Source organism: Callionymus lyra, chromosome 9, assembly GCF_982586985.1.
Source record: "Callionymus lyra chromosome 9, fCalLyr1.hap1.1, whole genome shotgun sequence".
NCBI classification, from domain to species: Eukaryota; Metazoa; Chordata; class Actinopteri; order Syngnathiformes; family Callionymidae; genus Callionymus; species Callionymus lyra.
In genome coordinates this window covers 27,671,835-27,696,533 of record NC_141826.1, presented here as the reverse complement: position 1 = coordinate 27,696,533, position 24,699 = coordinate 27,671,835, and the positions used below count along the sequence as shown (strand labels likewise).

Sequence of the window (24,699 nt, the reverse complement as noted above, 5' to 3'; positions counted from 1 at the left end):
TGCTTAAAAATACAACATTTAAATGTATTAAAATAAAATAAATAAGTTTAAACAGTTTAAACGACGGCAGTGATTTAAACTTTTACACTTTTAAGTCCAAATGTATTTCATGAGCTTCGGAACTAAAGTTTGTTACTTTACTCACTAGAGTTTCTTTGCATCGATACATATATTCGTTCAGGATCCAAACGAGTCGAGAAGTTGAACCGCAGAACCAACGACTCATCAACGACCACAAGAGCAACAGTAGCAGCGACAGAACAGGAAGTGACATCATCGACGTTCAGAAACAAACGAGTGTCAGGATCGTTGACGAAGCAAATACTTGACAGTTTTATAAAATCAACCAAAACTCACAACAACATACGTTTAAGAAGCTCATGATTCTGATGATTCAAGTCCAAAAATAAATGCTGCAGAAATGAGTTCACTGAGAGGGAGTGAGATGGAAATCGGCGATTCAAGTTATAAACTATTTTACTTCTCTTAGAAGAGTTGACGTTTTTTTTGTGTATATTTTTTTAACCAAATAACGATCACTTCGGTCACAGCAGCTAAAAAACAAACTGCACTGATGGAAAAACACTGAGTAATTAAGTTAAAACTCATTTGTTCACTTTTGGTTTCGAATTCAATTCAAATATATATATTTTTTTTATTGTTATTAGTCATAATAGATCAAATGTCAGATTTGATGCTTAATAAACATTTTTTTAATCTTGTTTGTCGACTAAAAAAGGTACAAAAGTACTAAGGATTCAAAAAAAATTGCTACGACAAGAAAACCAAACGTAAAAAATGTGTTTTAAGAGAAGTTTCTTGTCGCAGCAACTGAAGCGTCGAAGAAGAAACTGGTGCAGAAAAGTTGACGCTCGATCTGCGGTGGAAACTGTGAGCGGAGGAGAGTCATCCCTCCATCCTGTGAACACCTTCACCACACCGGGGGTTTTGAAACGCCGTCATTAGCTCAGGGGTCGTAAGATTTTAATCCAAGGTTGAACACGAGATAAAAACAAACTTTGCATAGAAGCTCAAGAACAAACACGAGTGAAAACATCAAAACATTTCCAAGGATCTTAAGGCAGCGCCTGGTGCAACACCTCGTACCGACCGCCAGGGATTTACTATTATTCCACCGTTTTCCTGGCGTCTCTCGCCGGAGATCATGTGACCTGCAGACGCAACATTCAGGAAGTGCATCCGTGAGAGACTCAGCGTTTGTGGGATCGGAAGCGTCGCCGCAGCTCAAAAGTTCAAAGAGTTTCGTTTTGAGAAAGAAAGTCGTTCGTTTCCACTCGAAGAGGCTTTTTGTGAGACGTTCTAGGAATCGATGATCTCGACGTTCCTGGTGTCAGTGAACGCATCACAGTTCAAACAAATCAAGTTTATTCATTAGAATTATTATAACTTTGAGTTTTCCTGAGAAATAATATATTTTTAAGACACTGGATTCAACTTATTTTTCTATTAACGTGTTTTGATTGTTTTGTTTGAAAACTTAATATAAATATTTTATCTTTTCAACAGTCACAGCCCAGTAATATATACATTTATTTTAATTTATTTAAATCTACTTTAAGATCAAATCCTTTTTTGTTGTATTTTGTAAAAAACATTTTTTTTATTGCAATATTTGTTATAGTCTAACAAAAATGTGTAATAAAGTATAAACATTCCTATTATATATATACAGAGAGAACATTTCATTTCCTATATTGTACAACAAATCTAGATTTTAATGTCAATTTGAATGTTTTTGTTTATATTATTATTTAAAAATTTCTCAATTTAAACAATTTCCATAAAACATTAAATATTAATATTTTTTCTTGTAAAAAGTATTTTATTCCATTAATTAAACTTAAAAACGTAACTTTTCTAAACGTCGTCTTGGAACCTGAACGCACCACGATGAGTTCAGAGGCACTTGAATCTTGATTTAAAGACATTTTCCTGCTTTAAACATCGAATAAATCCGTCAAATAATAACAATAAATAAGATATATTTCTGCTAAAGATTAAAAAAAGGCTAATTTATATTTTATATATATTTTGCTGAACTTGATATAATTGTGAGTGAGTAACTGATTCACTAGAAGCTGAAACACAAACGAATATTGAGTCAAAACTATTCAAATATATGGTAAGAAAAGAGTCGTTTGAAGCAACAGCGAGGAGTCGAAGAACGTCCCTCGTGGCGTCGAACTCCGTCCCTCGTGGCGTCGAACTCCGTCCCTCGTGGCGTCGAACTCCGTCCATCGTGGCGTCGAACTCCGTCCCTCGTGGCGTCGAACTCCGTCCCTCGTGGCGTCGAACTCCGTCCCTCGTGGCGTCGAACTCCGTCCATCGTGGCGTCGAACTCCGTCCCTCGTGGCGTCGAACTCCGTCCCTCGTGGCGTCGAACTCCGTCCCTCGTGGCGTCGAACTCCGTCCCTCGTGGCGTCGAACTCCGTCCCTCGTGGCGTCGAACTCCGTCCCTCGTGGCGTCGAACTCCGTCCCTCGTGGCGTCGAACTGCGTCCATCGTGGCGTCGAACTCCGTCCCTCGTGGCGTCGAACTGCGTCCATCGTGGCGTCGAACTCCGTCCCTCGTGGCGTCGAACTCCGTCCATCGTGGCGTCGAACTCCGTCCATCGTGGCGTCGAACTCCGTCCCTCGTGGCGTCGAACTGCGTCCATCGTGGCGTCGAACTCCGTCCCTCGTGGCGTCGAACTCCGTCCATCGTGGCGTCGAACTCCGTCCATCGTGGCGTCGAACTCCGTCCCTCGTGGCGTCGAACTCCGTCCATCGTGGCGTCGAACTCCGTCCCTCGTGGCGTCGAACTCCGTCCCTCGTGGCGTCGAACTCCGTCCCTCGTGGCGTCGAACTCCGTCCATCGTGGCGTCGAACTCCGTCCATCGTGGCGTCGAACTCCGTCCCTCGTGGCGTCGAACTCCGTCCCTCGTGGCGTCGAACTCCGTCCATCGTGGCGTCGAACTCCGTCCCTCGTGGCGTCGAACTCCGTCCCTCGTGGCGTCGAACTCCGTCCCTCGTGGCGTCGAACTGCGTCCATCGTGGCGTCGAACTCCGTCCCTCGTGGCGTCGAACTGCGTCCATCGTGGCGTCGAACTCCGTCCCTTGTGGCGTCGAACTCCGTCCATCGTGGCGTCGAACTCCGTCCCTCGTGGCGTCGAACTCCGTCCATCGTGGCGTCGAACTCCGTCCCTCGTGGCGTCGATGGAGACGAGAATATTGTCTCAGGTTCGTCTCACGACGGAGACTCTTCAGCATCAAGTTCGTCTGCAGGATCAGGACAAAAGTCTCGTGTCCTCGTGCAGCAGCTCTTGATGCGTGGGTTGAAAAATGGACGCTCGTTCTCATCGACACACACACACACACACACACACGCACGCACACACAAACACACACACAAACACACACACACACACACACAGGTTCAGTGGCCATCATCCCACCCGCACTCGTTCTTCTGTTTGGCCAGTTTCTTGACGACTCGCTCCAGCTCTTTCCTGGACTTCTGCTCCTCCTCCAGGAACTGCTTCATCCACCTCTGGTCCTGAAGACACATTGATCCAGAGATTAACCTTTGACCTTGAGATTAACCTTTGACACGACGCACGTTTACCTTCTTCAGTTCGTGAACTTCATCCTTGAGCGCGTACACAGCGTCCACCAGACTCCTGCAAGAGAAGCATCGTTTCACTAGATTCACAGTAATAACATATTCTGGCAGCAAACGTGAAGAAAATGTCTTTGTGTCTAAACCAGTTCTGAGCCGCTCTAGTAGAAGAACTCACATTTCTCCTTCAAACTCTTCACTGGCTGCCAGTTTCTTTCAGGATCATTTTAAAATTCTGGTTCTTACTTTCAGATCTATTCATGGTCAGACCTTCCATCAGTGATCTGATCCAGACTTACACCCCAGCTCGGGCTCTGAGGTCTGTGGATCAGAATCTACTGATGGTTCCTGAACTTCAGGACCAGAGGAGAGAAATCCTTCCAGACTGTTGGAACCATCTCTGTGTTTGATGATCTACTGACTCCTTCAAGAAACATGTGTTTGATGATCTACTGACTCCTTCAAGAAACATCTGTGTTTGATGATCTACTGACTCCTTCAAGAAACATCTGTGTTTGATGATCTACTGACTCCTTCAAGAAACATCTGTGTTTGATGATCTACTGACTCCTTCAAGAAACATCTGTGTTTGATGATCTACTGACTCCTTTAAGAAACATCTGTGTTTGATGATCTACTGACTCCTTCAAGAAACATCTGTGTTTGATGATCTACTGACTCCTTCAAGAAACATCTGTGTTTGATGATCTACTGACTCCTTTAAGAAACATCTGTGTTTGATGATCTACTGACTCCTTCAAGAAACATCTGTGTTTGATGATCTACTGACTCCTTTAAGAAACATCTGTGTTTGATGATCTACTGACTCCTTTAAGAAACATCTGTGTTTGATGATCTACTGACTCCTTCAAGAAACATGTGTGTTTGATGATCTACTGACTCCTTCAAGAAACATCTGTGTTTGATGATCTACTGACTCCTTCAAGAAACATCTGTGTTTGATGATCTACTGACTCCTTTAAGAAACATCTGTGTTTGATGATCTACTGACTCCTTCAAGAAACATCTGTGTTTGATGATCTACTGACTCCTTCAAGAAACATCTCAAGACACTTTGATTTGAGCTTTTCCTTGATTCTCTGAGACTCTTGTTTGTCTCAGTTTTATCTTGACCTTTTAAGTATATCTTTTATTGAATATTGTTTTGATTGTTTAAGTTCTTTGTGACTCTGGTCTGGAAAACACTATAAATATTACTTATTTACTTATTTCCACTTCACTAAATAAACATGTATTTGAACTCAAGTCTCTCTCAACAACACCCTCTTAGTAACAGAGACCTGAGAAGCTCCCATAACGCTTTGCCGCCCATCTGACCAATCACAGCTTTTTTTGACTACTACTTCTTGAATTTTGACAACATGTGTAGAAAGGCATCATGGGAGTTCAGTGTTTTGTTGGCACCATAAGTAAGTTGTGTGTAGTTGTTAGTGTAAAGAGAATAAAGAGAATCAATGTTGCTGTAATGTTGTAATATTAAGTTCTGAGGGCAAAATAAAAAAAACATCTTCTAGATCAACTGTTTTATGACGAGTTTACATTTAATTTTAATTTACATGGAGAAAAAAAATTGAATACCATTTCAAAAATGAATTAAAAAACACATTTTAAAGAATTAAAACACACAAGTCTTTTTAAAACAAAATTAAACTTTAAAGCAATAATACGTGAGTTCGGAATTATAGTTTTTGGCTCCCCCGGTGTCGGAAGAGTGTAACTACAACGTCATGCAACCGCTGTTGAGCCGTTTGTCACGAACCACATGTTCATTCGTTTACAAAACAAGATAAAAAGTATTTTTGTTCAATTTAATAAAAAGTATCTTCAAGTTCTACCGAGTCAATGAAGTTAAAACTATTATCGAGGAAAAAGTGAAAGAATAAAACAGATTAAGAAGAAAATCACAACTTCATTGAACAAGAAGGAGAAGAAGAAGAAGAAGAAGAAGAAGAAGAAGAAGAAGAAGAAGAAGAAGAAGAAGAAGAAGAAGAACAAGAACAAGAACAAGAACAAGAACAAGATCAAGAAGAAGAACAAGAAGAAGAAGAAGAAGAAGATCAAGAACAAGAAGAAGAAGAAGAAGAAGATCAAGAACAAGAAGAAGAAGAAGAAGAAGAAGAAGATCTCACTTTTCCTCGATCACCGTCTGTCCGTTGCTCTTCATCTCCTCCACGATGATCTTCTCCTCCTCCGGCAGGAGAACCTGCGGCACACACTCCTTGCGCACGACTACACACACACACACACAGACACAGACACACACACACACACACATGTTACAAACATATATTCTTGTCATCAAGTACCTGTACCTGTACCTGTGCTGGCCTGATGCAGACTCGCACCTGTGCAGTACGCTTCTATCACCCTCAGGATCTGAGCGTCCTCCTCCAGAGCCACCGTACCTGCAGAGTCGCTTTGATTATACAACAAAACTGTGCCACTGGCTCCAAAACGCAACCATTACCATTCAAGACAAATGTTGCTAAAAAAGAAGATGATTTTTTTTAAGGGAGACATAAAATAAAATAGTTTTGTGTCAAAAATATTTTATTTTATGTCTTTGTTGATATGAAGGCCGAGCAGGAAACGAGTGATAAAAGTAAAGTGTCTTTGAATTAACAACTTTCAACTTTCAATGAGTTGATCACAAACATCTCACTTCACTTCATGACTTTAATCTTAGTGTTTCCACTCAGTGGGCGGAGCTTATGACAAAGAAAGCGTCCCATTGGTTGATGTTGTAACTTGTGGTCCAATCAGCTGGAGCTTCACTAACATGTGTCTGTGAGTGTGTAGATCAATAAAGTTGTTGTTATAGTAACACAATCAAACATGTTAGACAAGAGTCATGTGACTGAACTGATGACATCATCATGTCTTAAGAGACTATAGACCTTCATAACTACTTTAAATACATTAATTAATGTTTTATTAATGTTTCATGAACATGTTTGTGACGCATTAACAGAGAAAATGTTACAATTTTTTTTCATTTTTAAAGACACAAAATGCTTTAATAGGTGAAAATAAAAGAACAAAGAGACACTGAAGTATAATTACAAAGTTATACGTTTATTGTCTTTTATTCCTATTGTTATTATTTAATGTATTGTTTTCAATACGTGTACTGTACGTCCTAATATAGAAGTACTGCTGAAACAATGTGGGAAGAATAAAGAAATCAATCGATACTAAAACTTACAAAAGTCTCAAGTTAAACTAGAAATGAATGAAAAAACTAAAGAAAAATACTTTAAAACAATAAAAAGCATTCAGTCTGAAGCATTTACAAAGGATTTTACACCGAGGGCAACATTTACGCACACACACACACACACAACACACAACACACACACACCCCCCCCACACACACACACACCCCCCACACACACACACGCACACACACACACCCCCCCCACACACACACACACGCACACCCCCCCCACACACACGCACACACGCACACACACACACACCCCCCCACACACACACACGCACACACACACACACACGCACGCACACGCACACACGCACACCCCCCCACACACACGCACACGCACACCCCCCCACACGCACACCCCCCCCACACACACACACACACACACACACACACACACACACACGCACACGCACACCCCCCCCACACACACGCACACCCCCCCACACACACGCACACGCACACACACACACACACACCCCGCCCACACACACACACACACACACGCACACACACCCCCCCACACACCCCCACACACACACACACACACACACACCAGACACACCAGACACACACACACACAATTCGAGAACGGGGAACACCTGCTGGTTATGACAGCACTAGTTAACACTAGTCAAGGTGAGCTGGTGTTGCCATGACAACAACAATCAACGACGATGACCTACTTTTCCTGGCATGAACCTCGTCGTCCGAAGGCTTTCGCTCCTTCTTCCTGTTGCCGGGCAAGAACTTCTTCATCTGCCGAGGACTCTTGCTGGAGTCCTGGAGGAGAGACAGGTTAGAAGGACACACACCTGTGAGGGACACACACCTGTGAGGGACACACACCTGTGAAGGACACACACCTGTGAAGGACACACACCTGTGAAGGACACACACATCACAGACGCACACCTGGTCGACAGACAAACACGGCAGCGAAGCATGTGTCGCGAGGTTTGGTTCATGTGATCGAACGTCTCGGATCAATAAACTGATCAATAAACGGATCATTAACGATGAAGATGTTTCATCGTCTCTTGTTTCACTTCAACGTGACGTTTATATATGTAAATATATATATATTTACATATATTTACATATAGAGAACATGTTATTTCCTTTATTTTCACACAAATCTAGATTGTTATGTTTTTGTTTCTATTATTATTAAAAAAAAATCTCAATTTAAACAATTTCCTTAAAACATTAAATCTGAATCTTTTTTTTGTAAAAACCAAAAGTCTTTATTCCATTAATTTAACTTAAATATCCGTATCTTTTGGAACCTGAACGCACCACGATGAGTTCAGAGGCGCTTGAACCTTGATTTAAAGACATTTTCCTGCTATAAACATCGAATAAATTCATCAAATAATAACAATAAATAAGATATATTTCTGCTGAAGATTAAAAAAAGGATCATTTATATTTTATATATATTTTATATATTATTGACGCTTCTTAAGCTCGACCGACTCAAGGTCACTTCACTATTGCTGGGAAAATCAGTCTGAGTTTGAATTAATTTAACATTTTCAAAGTTTAAACTTTGATATTTTATTGAAATGTTTTTTGTTTTTTTTATATTTCATTATTTTTAATTGAATAAACTCTTAATTGAGAGACTTAATGGTTTCTTTTCTAGACTTGAATCATCCATTTTGAATTTTTTCAAAATGAGGAAACGATCAAAACAATCTATGATTTAATCCTCAGAGTCATGAGGTCATAGTGTGACGTCATTAAATTCAATTTTAAAGGATTCAAATAGAAAATATCTTCTAATTAGAATCAAACTATGTTTAATAAACCAAATTAATTTAAAAATATTCAATTTTTGATTCAACAAATGTAACTTTTCAATATAAAAATGATTAAATAATCGAACAAAACAATATTTTGATTAAATAAATCATAGTTTTAACATTTGAAATGTTGAATCAATTCAATATGTTCCGATGACTCGGTTTCACTAATGATGTCATTTTTCTGTTCGTGCTCAACGTTATTTATTGATTTATTTTACTGTTGATGATGATGTCATCAGTTCAGTCACATGACTCTTGTCTCACATGTTTGATTGTGTTACTATAACAACAACTTTATTGATCTACACACTCACAGACACATGTTAGTGAAGCTGCAGCTGATTGGACCACAAGTTACAACATCAACCAATGGGACGCTTTCTTGGTCATAAGCTCCGCCCACTGAGTGGAAACACTAAGAGATCTGATTGGATGTTACGGCACCGACAGCTTTTCAAAAGAACTGGTTTGGCAACAGTTTAGATTTAGATCCAATGTAAACACAAAGAAAAACAAATACTAATTTCTACTAAAATTGTTTTTCACTATTTTGTTACATGAACGTTCGACTCTGCTCCTTCAACATAACAAAGATGGCCGCCAACCTCTGGAGCACCTTCATCATGAGGAGGACGAAAAACAACCAAAACATCTAAAACTCGTTTGTGAGCGCACAAGTATCAAAGGAGGGGTAGGTGATCTTGCCAACGCAACAACGGTCCCACCCCCTTTCTTCGGGCTCCCCCCTCCTCAAGGTCATAAAGCCGTGCCATAGATGTTACATCGTCTTTCACAGTTACAATCAACAACAAACACAAACATGATTGTTAACGTTACGAGTCATTTATATAGTATATATGTATGTAATATAGTTATAATAATCTACAGTAAATAAACTTGCTTCGTCTTCCAGGTGAACGTGTGCTCAGGTGAGTTCAAACCATGAGAAGATATTTCAGTACGAACATGTGATCCAAGTGTTTACAATGTTGACATAATAATAATCATGTAAAGTTATTGATTATTAGTTTGTGATCGACGGCAGGTTGTGTTTGTGTTGCTTCTAAAATCAATCAATCAATCAAACTAAAGGTCAGGCTGGTGATGAAGGAGGAAGAGAGAAGTTTCTGACACCGTCAACAGAAAAAAGAGACGCAGAAACAGGAAGAGGAAACCAGAAGAGGTGAGTAGAAGTGAAGCAGGCGCAGACACACAGGCACGCACACGTACACACACACACACACACACCCCCACTGAACACACACACAGAAACAACCTTACCTTCATGATATAAGACATCCTCTACAGAAGACAGGAAGAAGAGAGGACGAGAGGAGAGCGTGAATCATGTGACAAAGAGAAAACGTGTCATTTGCAGACCAGTCGAACTTCACCGTCGTACGAACAGGAAACACGCGTGTGGTCGACGAACACGTCTTCACACTTCACACACTTATATACCGACACACACACATCTGTGATGCACGAGTGCAAATCAATTAAATTCTTCTTTAATTCAAGGTAAAATCACATGATAATCAACACACATGGACTAATGTTTAAAGTTTGTTTACCATCATTTATCGTAATTATTTGACTTTATTATCTTTTTATCATGTTATAATCATTATTATTATTGATTAAGATTCTATTATTTTAATGATTATTGTCATTGATATTATTTTAACTATGAGTTCTGTAAGTACGTTACTGATCCGGGAAGAAACAGAATCAAATCAATCAAATTTAAAACTTGTAGTTTTTGTTTCTCTTCATAGAAATACTTTCATGAACGTTTAGAACTTTAACCCGTGGTTTCTGGAGCGAACATTATATCATATCATGTGACGCTGGCACAGAAGTTAGGGGCCGTCAAGCCAAAAGAGAAAAAAGAGAAGAAGAAGATCTCGCATATGATTTTTGGTCAAGAAAGAAATAAGTAAGAAGATCAAATAAATGTGTCGAGGAAGGTTTTTAAAAAAAAAGTGTAATTACAGCATCGTAACAATAATGAACGTGAAACTGCGACTTGTTACCTCTTTGTAACCCAGAGCTGCCGACGGTCGCAGCGGCGGCGCCGGGCGGAGGCAGCTGAGCGACCACGGCTTGCTGGTCTTCGGGGGTTCCAGGGGCCCTCGAGTGTTGCCCAGGTGAGACAGGTGAGAGGATCCCAGCACAGGCTTCCCCTCAACGCTCTGGACCAACAAAAATGAATACAATATATAAATTAAAATGAATATCAGGGGAAAAAGAAAATAATTTTACTTCTAAACATGAACAAAGATGTTCTCTGACCTTCAGGATGGTCCCTGCAGGGCTGCCGCCTCTGAAGGGCTGCAGGTGCTCCAGCCACTCGCTCAGGTCTTGAGCGCCGCCGCAGAAAACCGTCACTCGCTCCATCGAACCTCCTGCGGAACAAACGGATCAGAAGCTCGTTCCAGATCCGGCGTCAGACGCCAACCTGAGATGTCGAAGGCGAAGTTGTCGGGGTCGTCGGCGTGTCTCGTGACTGTTGTGCCGGCGAGCGGGAGTCGAGCCTGGAAGTCAAAGCAGGAGAAGTTTGGTTTCGTTCTTGAGCTTCAGACAAGTGAGCTAAATTAAGATAAAACTGTGTAAATCCAATGAATCGCTTTTTTAATCGTACCTTAAATATACTTGACTTGAGTTCTTTTATAGTAATGTATAGATTTAAAACAACATTAATGCAAATAAATAACTTTTTATCTCTGTAATTACATTACTCGTCACTCGGAGAACAAAGATGAAAACAAACATGAAAACAAAACAAATATGAGAACAAACATGAAAACAAACGTGAGAAAAAATATGAAAACAAACATGAGAACAAACATGAAAACAAACGTGAGAACAAACAAAAGAACTAACATGAGAACAAATATGAAAACAAACATGAGAACACAAATGAAAACACAAATGAAAACACACATGAAAACACAAATGAAAACACAAATGAAAACACAAATGAAAACACAAATGAAAACACAAATGAAAACAATGGTTGAGGTTCAGACCTGATAGATGAAGCCGCTCATGCGAGGACTGGCCGACAGCATCACCAACATGTTGGGGAAGAGCATCACGTAACGCTCGTCTTTTTCCTGTGGAAGAAGATCTGGTTACAAACGTGTTCACAAACGTGTTCACAAACGTGTTCACAAACGTGTTCACAAACGTGTTCACAAACGTGTTCACAAACGTGTTCACAAACGTGTTCACAAACGTGTTCACTAACGTGTTCACAAACGTGTTCACAAACGTGTTCACAAACGTGTTCACAAACGTGTTCACAAACGTGTTCACAAACGTGTTCACTAACATGTTCACTAACATGTTCACAAACATGTTCACAAATATGTTCACAAACGTGTTCACAAACGTGTTCACAAACGTGTTCACAAACGTGTTCACAAACGTGTTCACAAACGTGTTCACAAACGTGTTCACAAACGTGTTCACAAACGTGTTCACAAACGTGTTCACTAACATGTTCACTAACATGTTCACAAACATGTTCACAAATATGTTCACAAACGTGTTCACAAACGTGTTCACAAACGTGTTCACAAACGTGTTCACAAACGTGTTCACAAACGTGTTCACAAACGTGTTCACAAACGTGTTCACAAACGTGTTCACAAACGTGTTCACTAACGTGTTCACAAACGTGTTCACAAACGTGTTCACAAACGTGTTCACAAACGTGTTCACAAACGTGTTCACAAACGTGTTCACAAACGTGTTCACTAACGTGTTCACAAACATGTTCACAAACATGTTCATAAACATGTTCACAAACATGTTCACAAACAAACATGTTCACAAACGTGTTCACAAACGTGTTCACAAACGTGTTCACAAACGTGTTCACAAACGTGTTCACAAACGTGTTCACAAACGTGTTCACAAACGTGTTCACAAACGTGTTCACAAACGTGTTCACAAACATGTTCACAAACATGTTCACAAACATGTTCACAAACATGTTCACTAACGTGTTCACAAACGTGTTCACAAACGTGTTCACAAACGTGTTCACAAACGTGTTCACAAACATGTTCACAAACATGTTCACTAACATGTTCACAAACATGTTCACAAACATGTTCACAAACATGTTCACAAACATGTTCACTAACATGTTCACAAACGTGTTCACAAACGTGTTCACAAACGTGTTCACAAACGTGTTCACAAACGTGTTCACAAACGTGTTCACAAACATGTTCACAAACATGTTCACTAACATGTTCACTAACATGTTCACAAACATGTTCACAAACATGTTCACAAACATGTTCACAAACATGTTCACTAACATGTTCACAAACATGTTCACTAACATGTTCACAAACATGTTCACTAACATGTTCACAAACATGTTCACAAACATGTTCACAAACATGTTCACTAACATGTTCACAAACATGTTCACTAACATGTTCACAAACATGTTCACAAACATGTTCACTAACATGTTCACAAACATGTTCACAAACATGTTCACAAACGTGTTCACAAACATGTTCACAAACATGTTCACTAACATGTTCACAAACATGTTCACAAACATGTTCACAAACATGTTCACTAACATGTTCACAAACATGTTCACTAACATGTTCACAAACATGTTCACAAACGTGTTCACAAACGTGTTCACAAACATGTTCACAAACATGTTCACTAACATGTTCACAAACATGTTCACAAACATGTTCACAAACATGTTCACAAACATGTTCACTAACATGTTCACAAACATGTTCACTAACATGTTCACAAACATGTTCACTAACATGTTCACAAACATGTTCACAAACATGTTCACAAACACGTTCACAAACATGTTCACTAACATGTTCACAAACATGTTCACTAACATGTTCACAAACATGTTCACTAACATGTTCACAAACATGTTCACTAACATGTTCACTAACATGTTCACAAACATGTTCACAAACATGTTCACAAACACGTTCACAAACATGTTCACTAACATGTTCACAAACATGTTCACTAACATGTTCACAAACACGTTCACAAACATCTATCAACGCAGGAAGATAACGTTGACCTCAGTCAAGATGATTGAACCTTCAACTCTCACCTCGCTGGAGCCGGTCTTCACGTGAGCCTGAGACATGTAGGTCACGTGACCGAGGCTCTTGATGGCGTCTCCCTCCCATCCTCTCACCGGCTCCGACAGGATCTGCAGCTCCAGGTTCTTGCGCTTCCGAAGCTCCTGACACTGCATCTGGAGACACATGGGAGATGTTCGTCACATCTAGACCTCAGGACCATCAGGAGAACCTGGAGCAGGACGTGAAACCACTTCGTAGAATCTACATGTACGTGAACATGTACGTGAACATGTACGTGAACATGTACGTGAACATGTACGTGAACATGTATGTGAACATGTACGTGAACATGTACGTGAACATGTACGTGAACATGTACGTGAACATGTACGTGAACATGTACGTAAACATGTATGTGAACATGTATTAGAACATGTACTTGAACATGTATTAGAACATGTACGTAAACATGTACGTGAACATGTACGTAAACATGTACGTGAAGATGTATGTGAACATGTATTAGAACATGTACTTGAACATGTATTAGAACATGTACGTAAACATGTACGTGAACATGTACGTAAACATGTACGTGAAGATGTATGTGAACATGTATTAGAACATGTACTTGAACATGTACGTAAACATGTACGTGAACATGTACGTGAACATGTACGTGAACATGTATTAGAACATGTACGTGAACATGTACGTGAACATGTACGTGAACATGTACGTGACGTGTACGTATTAGAACATGTATTAGAACATGTACTTGAACATGTACTTGAACATGTATTAGAACATGTACGTGAACATGTACGTGAACATGTACGTGAACATGTACGTGAACATGTACGTGAAGATGTATGTGAACATGTATTAGAACATGTACTTGAACATGTATTAGAACATGTACGTAAACATGTACGTGAACATGTACGTAAACATGTACGTGAAGATGTATGTGAACATGTATTAGAACATGTACTTGAACATGTACGTAAACATGTACGTGAACATGTACGTGAACATGTACGTGAACATGTATTAGAACATGTACGTGAACATGTACGTGAACATGTACGTGAACATGTACGTGACGTGTACGTATTAGAACATGTATTAGAACATGTACTTGAACATGTACTTGAACATGTATTAGAACATGTACGTGAACATGTACGTGAACATGTACGTGAACATGTACGTGAACATGTACGTGAACATGTATTAGAACATGTACGTGAACATGTATTAGAACATGTACGTGAACATGTACGTGAACATGTAAGTGAACATGTACTTAAACATGTACGTGAACATGTACGTGAACATGTATTAGAACATGTATTTGAACATGTATTAGAACATGTACTTGAACATGTATTAGAACATGTACGTGAACATGTAAGTGAACATGTAAGTGAACATGTACGTGAACATGTACGTGAACATGTACGTGAACATGTACGTGAACATGTACGTGAACATGTATTAGAACATGTATTAGAACATGCAAGTGAACATGTACGTGAACATGTACGTGAACATGTACGTGAACATGTATTAGAACATGTATTAGAACATGTACGTGAACATGTATTAGAACATGTACTTGAACATGTATTAGAACATGTACGTGAACATGTATTAGAACATGTACGTGAACATGTAAGTGAATATGTAAGTGAATATGTATTAGAACATGTACGTGAACATGTAAGTGAATATGTATTAGAACATGTACGTGAACATGTATTAGAACATGTAAGTGAACATGTATTAGAACATGTACGTGAACATGTAAGTGAATATGTAAGTGAATATGTATTAGAACATGTACGTGAACATGTAAGTGAATATGTATTAGAACATGTACGTGAACATGTAAGTGAATATGTATTAGAACATGTACGTGAACATGTATTAGAACATGTAAGTGAACATGTATTAGAACATGTACGTGAACATGTACGTAAACATGTACGTGAACATGTACGTAAACATGTTCACGTACATGTTCACGTACATGTTCACTTACATGTACGTGAACATGTACGTGAACATGTATTAGAACATGTACGTGAACATGTAAGTGAATATGTATTAGAACATGTACGTGAACATGTATTAGAACATGTACGTGAACATGTACGTGAACATGTACGTGAACATGTACGTGAACATGTATTAGAACATGTACGTGAACATGTACGTGAACATGTATTAGAACATGTACGTGAACATGTACGTGAACATGTAAGTGAACATGTACTTAAACATGTACGTGAACATGTACGTGAACATGTACGTGAACATGTATTAGAACATGTACGTAAACATGTACGTGAACATGTTCTAATACATGTTCACGTACATCTTCACGTACATGTATTAGAACATGTACGTGAACATGTACGTAAACATGTACGTGAACATGTACGTGAACATGTACGTGAACATGTACGTGAACATGTATTAGAACATGTACGTAAACATGTACGTGAACATGTACGTAAACATGTACGTGAAGATGTACGTGAACATGTATTAGAACATGTACGTGAACATGTAAGTGAACATGTAAGTGAACATGTACGTGAACATGTACGTGAACATGTACGTGAACATGTACGTGGACATGTACGTGGACATGTACGTGAACATGTACGTGAACATGTATTAGAACATGTACGTGAACATGTAAGTGAACATGTATTAGAACATGTACGTGAACATGTACGTGAACATGTATTAGAACATGTACGTGAACATGTATTAGAACATGTATTAGAACATGTACGTGAACATGTATTAGAACATGTACGTGAACATGTATTAGAACATGTACGTGAACATGTATTAGAACATGTACTTGAACATGTATTAGAACATGTACGTGAACATGTATTAGAACATGTACGTGAACATGTATTAGAACATGTACGTGAACATGTAAGTGAATATGTATTAGAACATGTATTAGAACATGTATTAGAACATGTACGTGAACATGTAAGTGAACATGTACGTGAACATGTATTAGAACATGTAAGTGAACATGTATTAGAACATGTACGTGAACATGTACGTAAACATGTACGTGAACATGTACGTAAACATGTTCACGTACATGTTCACTTACATGTACGTGAACATGTACGTGAACATGTATTAGAACATGTATTAGAACATGTAAGTGAATATGTATTAGAACATGTACGTGAACATGTATTAGAACATGTACGTGAACATGTAAGTGAACATGTACGTGAACATGTATTAGAACATGTACGTGAACATGTAAGTGAACATGTACGTGAACATGTATTAGAACATGTACGTGAACATGTAAGTGAACATGTACGTGAACATGTATTAGAACATGTACGTGAACATGTATTAGAAGAATGTACGTGAACATGTAAGTGAACATGTACGTGAACATGTATTAGAACATGTACGTGAACATGTAAGTGAACATGTACTTGAACATGTATTAGAAGAATGTACGTGAACATGTAAGTGAACATGTACGTGAACATGTATTAGAACATGTACGTGAACATGTACGTGAACATGTAAGTGAACATGTACGTGAACATGTACGTGAACATGTAAGTGAACATGTACGTGAACATGTATTAGAACATGTACGTGAACATGTAAGTGAACATGTACGTGAACATGTATTAGAACATGTACGTGAACATGTAAGTGAACATGTACGTGAACATGTATTAGAACATGTACGTGAACATGTAAGTGAATATGTATTAGAACATGTACGTGAACATGTATTAGAACATGTACGTGAACATGTAAGTGAACATGTACGTGAACATGTATTAGAACATGTACGTGAACATGTAAGTGAACATGTACGTGAACATGTATTAGAACATGTACGTGAACATGTAAGTGAACATGTACGTGAACATGTATTAGAACATGTACGTGAACATGTATTAGAAGAATGTACGTGAACATGTAAGTGAACATGTACGTGAACATGTATTAGAACATGTACGTGAACATGTAAGTGAACATGTACTTGAACATGTATTAGAAGAATGTACGTGAACATGTAAGTGAACATGTACGTGAACATGTATTAGAACATGTACGTGAACATGTACGTGAACATGTAAGTGAACATGTACGTGAACATGTACGTGAACATGTAAGTGAACATGTACGTGAACATGTATTAGAACATGTACGTGAACATGTAAGTGAACATGTACGTGAACATGTATTAGAACATGTACGTGAACATGTAAGTGAACATGTACGTGAACATGTATTAGAACATGTACGTGAACATGTAAGTGAACATGTACGTGAACATGTATTAGAACATGTAAGTGAACATGTACGTAAACATGTTCACGTTTACGTACATGTTCACGTACATGTTCATGAACATGTACGTGAACATGTACGTAAACGTGAACATGTTCATGAAAGAGTCGCAGGTTTATCTTATTTCATGTAAAAATCTTTCTTCAGGTTCAAAACCTCAAACATCTCATCATCAAGTCAAATCATTTTTCCACAGCAGACTCTGTGGTTTGAAGTTTCCACTCGAGACATGTTGGCATCAAGAGTCGCTCGTGTCGACTCATCTGTTCTCGTGGAAACGACGCCTACTGTAGGAACGACATGTTAAACCAGCTCCAGATCTACACGCGTGTGCGTGTGACTTTCGACCACAAGATATGTTTCAACTTCAATCCATTCGTGAGTCAAAGAAGAAAAAACACAGTTTGAAAGAATCTGATGAACAAAGACTTTGATATTCATGTCGTTTTCTTCGCTTCGGAGAGAGAATCCTCTTCCTGTCAGTGAACGCACCACTGAATCATGTCAGTGAACGCACCACTGAATCATGTCAGTGAACGCACCACTGAATCATGTCAGTGAACTCACCACTGAATCATGTCAGTGAACTCACCACTAAATCATGTCAGTGAACGCACCACTGAATCATGTCAGTGAACGCACCACTGAATCATGTCAGTGAACGCACCACTGAATCATGTCAGTGAACGCACCACTGAATCATGTCAGTGAACGCACCACTGAATCATGTCAGTGAACTCACCACTGAATCATGTCAGTGAACGCACCACTGAATCATGTCAGTGAACGCACCACTGAATCATGTCAGTGAACGCACCACTGAATCATGTCAGTGAACTCACCACTGAATCATGTCAGTGAACGCACCACTGAATCATGTCAGTGAACGCACCACTGAATCATGTCAGTGAACTCACCACTGAATCATGTCAGTGAACGCACCACTGAATCATGTCAGTGAACGCACCACTGAATCATGTCAGTGAACTCACCACTAAATCATGTCAGTGAACTCACCACTGAATCATGTCAGTGTAAATCATGTCAGTGAACGCACCACTAAATCATGTCAGTGAACTCACCACTGAATCATGTCAGTGAACGCACCACTGAATCATGTCAGTGAACGCACCACTGAATCATGTCAGTGAACGCACCACTGAATCATGTCAGTGAACTCACCACTGAATCATGTCAGTGAACGCACCACTGAATCATGTCAGTGAACGCACCACTGAATCATGTCAGTGAACTCACCACTAAATCATGTCAGTGAACGCACCACTGAATCATGTCAGTGAACGCACCACTGAATCATGTCAGTGAACTCACCACTAAATCATGTCAGTGAACTCACCACTGAATCATGTCAGTGTAAATCATGTCAGTGAACGCACCACTAAATCATGTCAGTGAACTCACCACTGAATCATGTCAGTGTAAATCATGTCAGTGAACTCACCACTAAATCATGTCAGTGAACTCACCACTAAATCATGTCAGTGAACTCACCACTAAATCAGGTCAGTGAAAATCATGTCAGTGAACTCACCACTGATGTCAGTGAACGCACCACTGATGTCAGTGAATGCACCACTGATGTCAGTGAACTCACCACTGATGTCAGTGAACTCACCACTGATGTCAGTGAACTCACCACTGATGTCAGTGAACGCACCACTGATGTCAGTGAACGCACCACTGATGTCAGTGAACGCACCACTGATGTCAGTGAACTCACCACTGATGTCAGTGAACTCACCACTGATGTCAGTGAACTCACCACTGATGTCAGTGAACGCACCACTGATGTCAGTGAACTCACCACTGATGTCAGTGAACTCACCACTGATGTCAGTGAACGCACCACTGATAACAGTGAACTCACCACTGATGTCAGTGAACTCACCACTGATGTCAGTGAACTCACCACTGATGTCAGTGAACGCACCACTGATGTCAGTGAACGCACCACTGATGTCAGTGAACTCACCACCACTGATGTCAGTGAACTCACCACTGATGTCAGTGAACGCACCACTGATGTCAGTGAACGCACCACTGATGTCAGTGAACTCACCACTGATGTCAGTGAACTCACCACTGATGTCAGTGAACGCACCACTGATGTCAGTGAACTCACCACTGATGTCAGTGAACTCACCACTGATGTCAGTGAACGCACCACTGATAACAGTGAACTCACCACTGATGTCAGTGAACTCACCACTGATGTCAGTGAACTCACCACTGATGTCAGTGAACGCACCACTGATGTCAGTGAACGCACCACTGATGTCAGTGAACTCACCACCACTGATGTCAGTGAACTCACCACTGATGTCAGTGAACTCACCACCACTGATGTCAGTGAACTCACCACCACTGATGTCAGTGAACTCACCACCACTGATGTCAGTGAACTAACCACTGATGTCAGTGAACTAACCACTGATGTCAGTGAACTCACCACCACTGATGTCAGTGAACTAACCACTGATGTCAGTGAACTAACCACTGATGTCAGTGAACTCACCACCACTGATGTCAGTGAACTAACCACTGATGTCAGTGAACTCACCACCACTGATGTCAGTGAACTAACCACTGATGTCAGTGAACTAACCACTGATGTCAGTGAACTCACCACCACTGATGTCAGTGAACTAACCACTGATGTCAGTGAACTCACCACTAAACTCCTGAACGCACCACTGATGTCAGTGAACGCACCACTGATGTCAGTGAACGCACCACTGATGTCAGTGAACTCACCACTAAACTCCTGAACGCACCACTGATGTCAGTGAACGCACCACTGATGTCAGTGAACGCACCACTGATGTCAGTGAACTCACCACTAAACTCCTGAACGCACCACTGATGTCAGTGAACTCACCACTGATGTCAGTGAACGCACCACTGATGTCAGTGAACGCACCACTGATGTCAGTGAACGCACCACTGATGTCAGTGAACGCACCACTGATGTCAGTGAACGCACCACTGATGTCAGTGAACTCACCACTGATGTCAGTGAACGCACCACTGATGTCAGTGAACGCACCACTGATGTCAGTGAACGCACCACTGATGTCAGTGAACTCACCACTAAACTCCTGAACGCACCACTGATGTCAGTGAACGCACCACTGATGTCAGTGAACGCACCACTGATGTCAGTGAACTCACCACTAAACTCCTGAACGCACCACTGATGTCAGTGAACTCACCACTAAACTCCTGAACGCACCACTGATGTCAGTGAACGCACCACTGATGTCAGTGAACTCACCACTAAACTCCTGAACGCACCACTGATGTCAGTGAACGCACCACTGATGTCAGTGAACTCACCACTGATGTCAGTGAACTCACCACTAAACTCCTGAACGCACCACTGATGTCAGTGAACGCACCACTGATGTCAGTGAACGCACCACTGATGTCAGTGAACGCACCACTGATGTCAGTGAACTCACCACTAAACTCCTGAACGCAGCCGTCGCTCTGATAATATCAGCAAAGTCTGGATGTTGTTCCTGAAACAAACAAACAAAAACAACCGTTAATAATTATAAGAAACTACAAACATTATTAAAAATGTTAAATAAAATATAAACAAGTAAAATATCAAAGAATGGAAAGTGAACAAACGATAACTGTCCTAATAAAAACATACGGTAATATATTTGTATCTCACTTCATTTTTATCATCTTACAGAATAATTCCATAACCAGATTCAATCTTCTGATCACTAACAAAGATTTGGTTTAAACAAGTTTCTTCTGTGAGTCAATGTAGAAAAACATCTTTTAAATTTATTCCCTAATGGTTTCTTTTAACTTTTTTAACTTTTTAACTTTTTTTTAACTAAACATACGTTTACAGTTAGAGTTTTTGTTAATTACGTTATTTTTATTTACAAATGCAATAGTTTGAGGTATTGACGTTATATTTGATGATAGATTTAAAAGAGTTTTGAATATTTACATTATGTTAGGTAGAACTTTATTGATCCCTCGGGAAATTGTTTAAAAATTGTTTAAAAATTCGGGAAATTTGTTTTTTGTTTGTTATTATAAATGTAAGAGTTTCTGTTATACAAATATTTATTTATGTTATACTTTAAAAGAGTTTGGTTTCTTCATATTATTTATGGGAAATCTAGAAAGTATTGACATTAATATGACGAGATATTTCAGAAGATTCAATGATGGTGATTGATCGACGATCGACTGATCAACGATCAACGATCAATGATCAACGATCAATGATCAACGATCAACTGATCAACGATCAATGATCAACGATCGACTGATCAATGGATCAACGATCAACGATCAATGATCGACTGATCAATGATCGACTGATCAATGGATCAATGGATCAACGATCAACAATCAACTGATCAACTGATCAACGATCAACAATCAACTGATCAACTGATCAACGATCAATGATCAACGATCGACTGATCAATGGATCAACGATCAACGATCAATGATCGACTGATCAATGGATCAACGATCAACGATCAACGATCAACGATCAACGATCGACTGATCAATGGATCAACGATCAACTGATCAACGATCAACGATCAATGATCGACTGATCAATGGATCAACGATCAACGATCAACGATCAACGATCGACTGATCAACGATCAATGATCGACTGATCAATGGATCAACGATCAACGATCAACGATCAACGATCAACGATCAACGATCAACGATCAACGATCGACTGATCACTGGATCAACGATCAACGATCAACGATCAACGATCGACTGATCAATGGATCAACGATCAACTGATCAACGATCAACGATCAATGATCGACTGATCAATGGATCAACGATCAACGATCAACGATCGACTGATCAATGGATCAACGATCAACTGATCAACGATCAACGATCAATGATCGACTGATCAATGGATCAACGATCAACGATCAACGATCGACTGATCACTGGATCAACGATCAACGATCAACGATCAACGATCAACGATCAACGATCAACGATCGACTGATCACTGGATCAACGATCAACGATCAACGATCGACTGATCAATGGATCAACGATCAACTGATCAACGATGAACGATCTTCACCTCCACGTGTCGCTCCAGCTCCTGCAACAGGGTGGGATACTTGTCGAGCCTCATGAAGGGTTTGCTGAGGCTGGTGGTCAGAGTCAGGATCCCTGGAGAAGTGGCTCCTTGGCTCTCCATGAACTTGTCCAGATCCTCGCTGAGGAACGAAGACCAACGACAGTTTAACGTCTTCACAGAAACAATACAGTCGGTGGAAAACAACAAAACCTTTTCAACGTTTCTTGTGGAAATGATCTGAACAAACACTTTATGAAACGAAACAATGTTCCGTTTGTGTCATTAGAGGAACTAAATAAACCTTCTTTATTTTAAGGTATGTTTTCCTTTAACATAAAAAATACTTCATAACTTTATCTTGAGAATCAAAGAGGAATACATTTGAATGTAAAGTGAATCATTTATTGTATTAGATTAAAAACATGCATAAAAAAAGAGGACATTGAAAAAATAATCGCAATATTTCGGAAAATAATCACAATTATATTATTTTCAATAATCCTTCAGCCTTAAATGCAACACAAAAGGGTTAATTTCAGTCTTTTAACAAAAACTTTTGGATTCAAATTCAGCTGCAACAATATTTCTTAACATAAAAGTAAGTTGTTGCTAGTTTGATGACAAAATACAAACTGAGGATCGTAAAACATAACCATTGATGTAATATTCTTCTTCTTTAATTTAGATTAAATAGGAGGATTCGAGGTGAATTTCATCTTCATCACGAGTGGAACTGATGTCATTAAGATTCAAACATGATTCTGGATGCGAAGCCTGACCCCGTGTGGCGGACAGAGAAACTACAGTCTCACCTGTGGTCGGTGAGGATGCAAACAGCTGACGGGTGACTGGAGCAGTACGTGAAGTACAGAGTCTTGATCTGACTCATCACCGTCAAGTAAGATCCGGCCACTCGCTGCTGACTCTCTGGAACTCTGAAGCAGAGCATGATGGGAGGAGAACGAGAGCTTGAGACGTGTTGATCGATAGCAGTGATTAGAGTCTATCGACCAACTCATGGTTTAAAGTCGGTATATTGGAAATAAGTGCGATATTCGATATCGGTGTCTTGATTTGCGTTATCGATATTAATGCGATGTTTTTTCTTAACGCTCAGTCTCGCGGGACTTGCATCAGTTTCCCGCCAAACTGGGCGACATCAGAGAGGAGCCGCCGGCGCGTCGTGATATCACCAAATCAATAATAAATCCTTGTACACGCACACATAACACTTTGTTAATGACGCTAACAACTTAGCTCGTTAGCATACGGTGAAGACGCACACATAACACTTTATAAATGACGCTAACAACTTAGCTTGTTAGCATACGGTGAAGACGCAAACATAACACTTTATAAATGACGCTAACAACTTAGCTCGTTAGCATACGGTGAAGACGCAAACATAACACTTTATAAATGACGCTA

At 39.8% G+C, this 24,699-nt stretch overlaps 1 protein-coding gene across 2 annotated transcripts in view; it reads right to left on the bottom strand.

The window, feature by feature from the left end:
* Nucleotides 1-3,028: 3,028 nt before the first annotated feature.
* The window catches only part of arhgef6 (Rac/Cdc42 guanine nucleotide exchange factor 6), a 45,002-nt gene continuing 23,331 nt past the window's right edge, over nt 3,029-24,699 (bottom strand). Inside the window, exons 9-22 of one of the 2 annotated variants that reach the window (XM_087798722.1) lie at nt 24,084-24,206; nt 23,272-23,410; nt 21,629-21,688; nt 13,802-13,948; nt 11,703-11,789; nt 11,132-11,207; nt 10,966-11,078; nt 10,707-10,865; nt 9,952-9,972; nt 7,546-7,642; nt 5,958-6,044; nt 5,769-5,868; nt 3,625-3,679; nt 3,029-3,555 (exon numbers count right to left, since the gene is read on the bottom strand). In XM_087798722.1, the coding sequence (XP_087654848.1) occupies nt 3,436-3,555; nt 3,625-3,679; nt 5,769-5,868; nt 5,958-6,044; nt 7,546-7,642; nt 9,952-9,972; nt 10,707-10,865; nt 10,966-11,078; nt 11,132-11,207; nt 11,703-11,789; nt 13,802-13,948; nt 21,629-21,688; nt 23,272-23,410; nt 24,084-24,206 (1,384 nt within the window). In that variant the 3' untranslated portion in view covers nt 3,029-3,435. The remainder of the gene's footprint in view (nt 3,556-3,624; nt 3,680-5,768; nt 5,869-5,957; nt 6,045-7,545; nt 7,643-9,951; nt 9,973-10,706; nt 10,866-10,965; nt 11,079-11,131; nt 11,208-11,702; nt 11,790-13,801; nt 13,949-21,628; nt 21,689-23,271; nt 23,411-24,083; nt 24,207-24,699) is intronic. The other variant, XM_087798723.1, reaches the window with a different exon arrangement.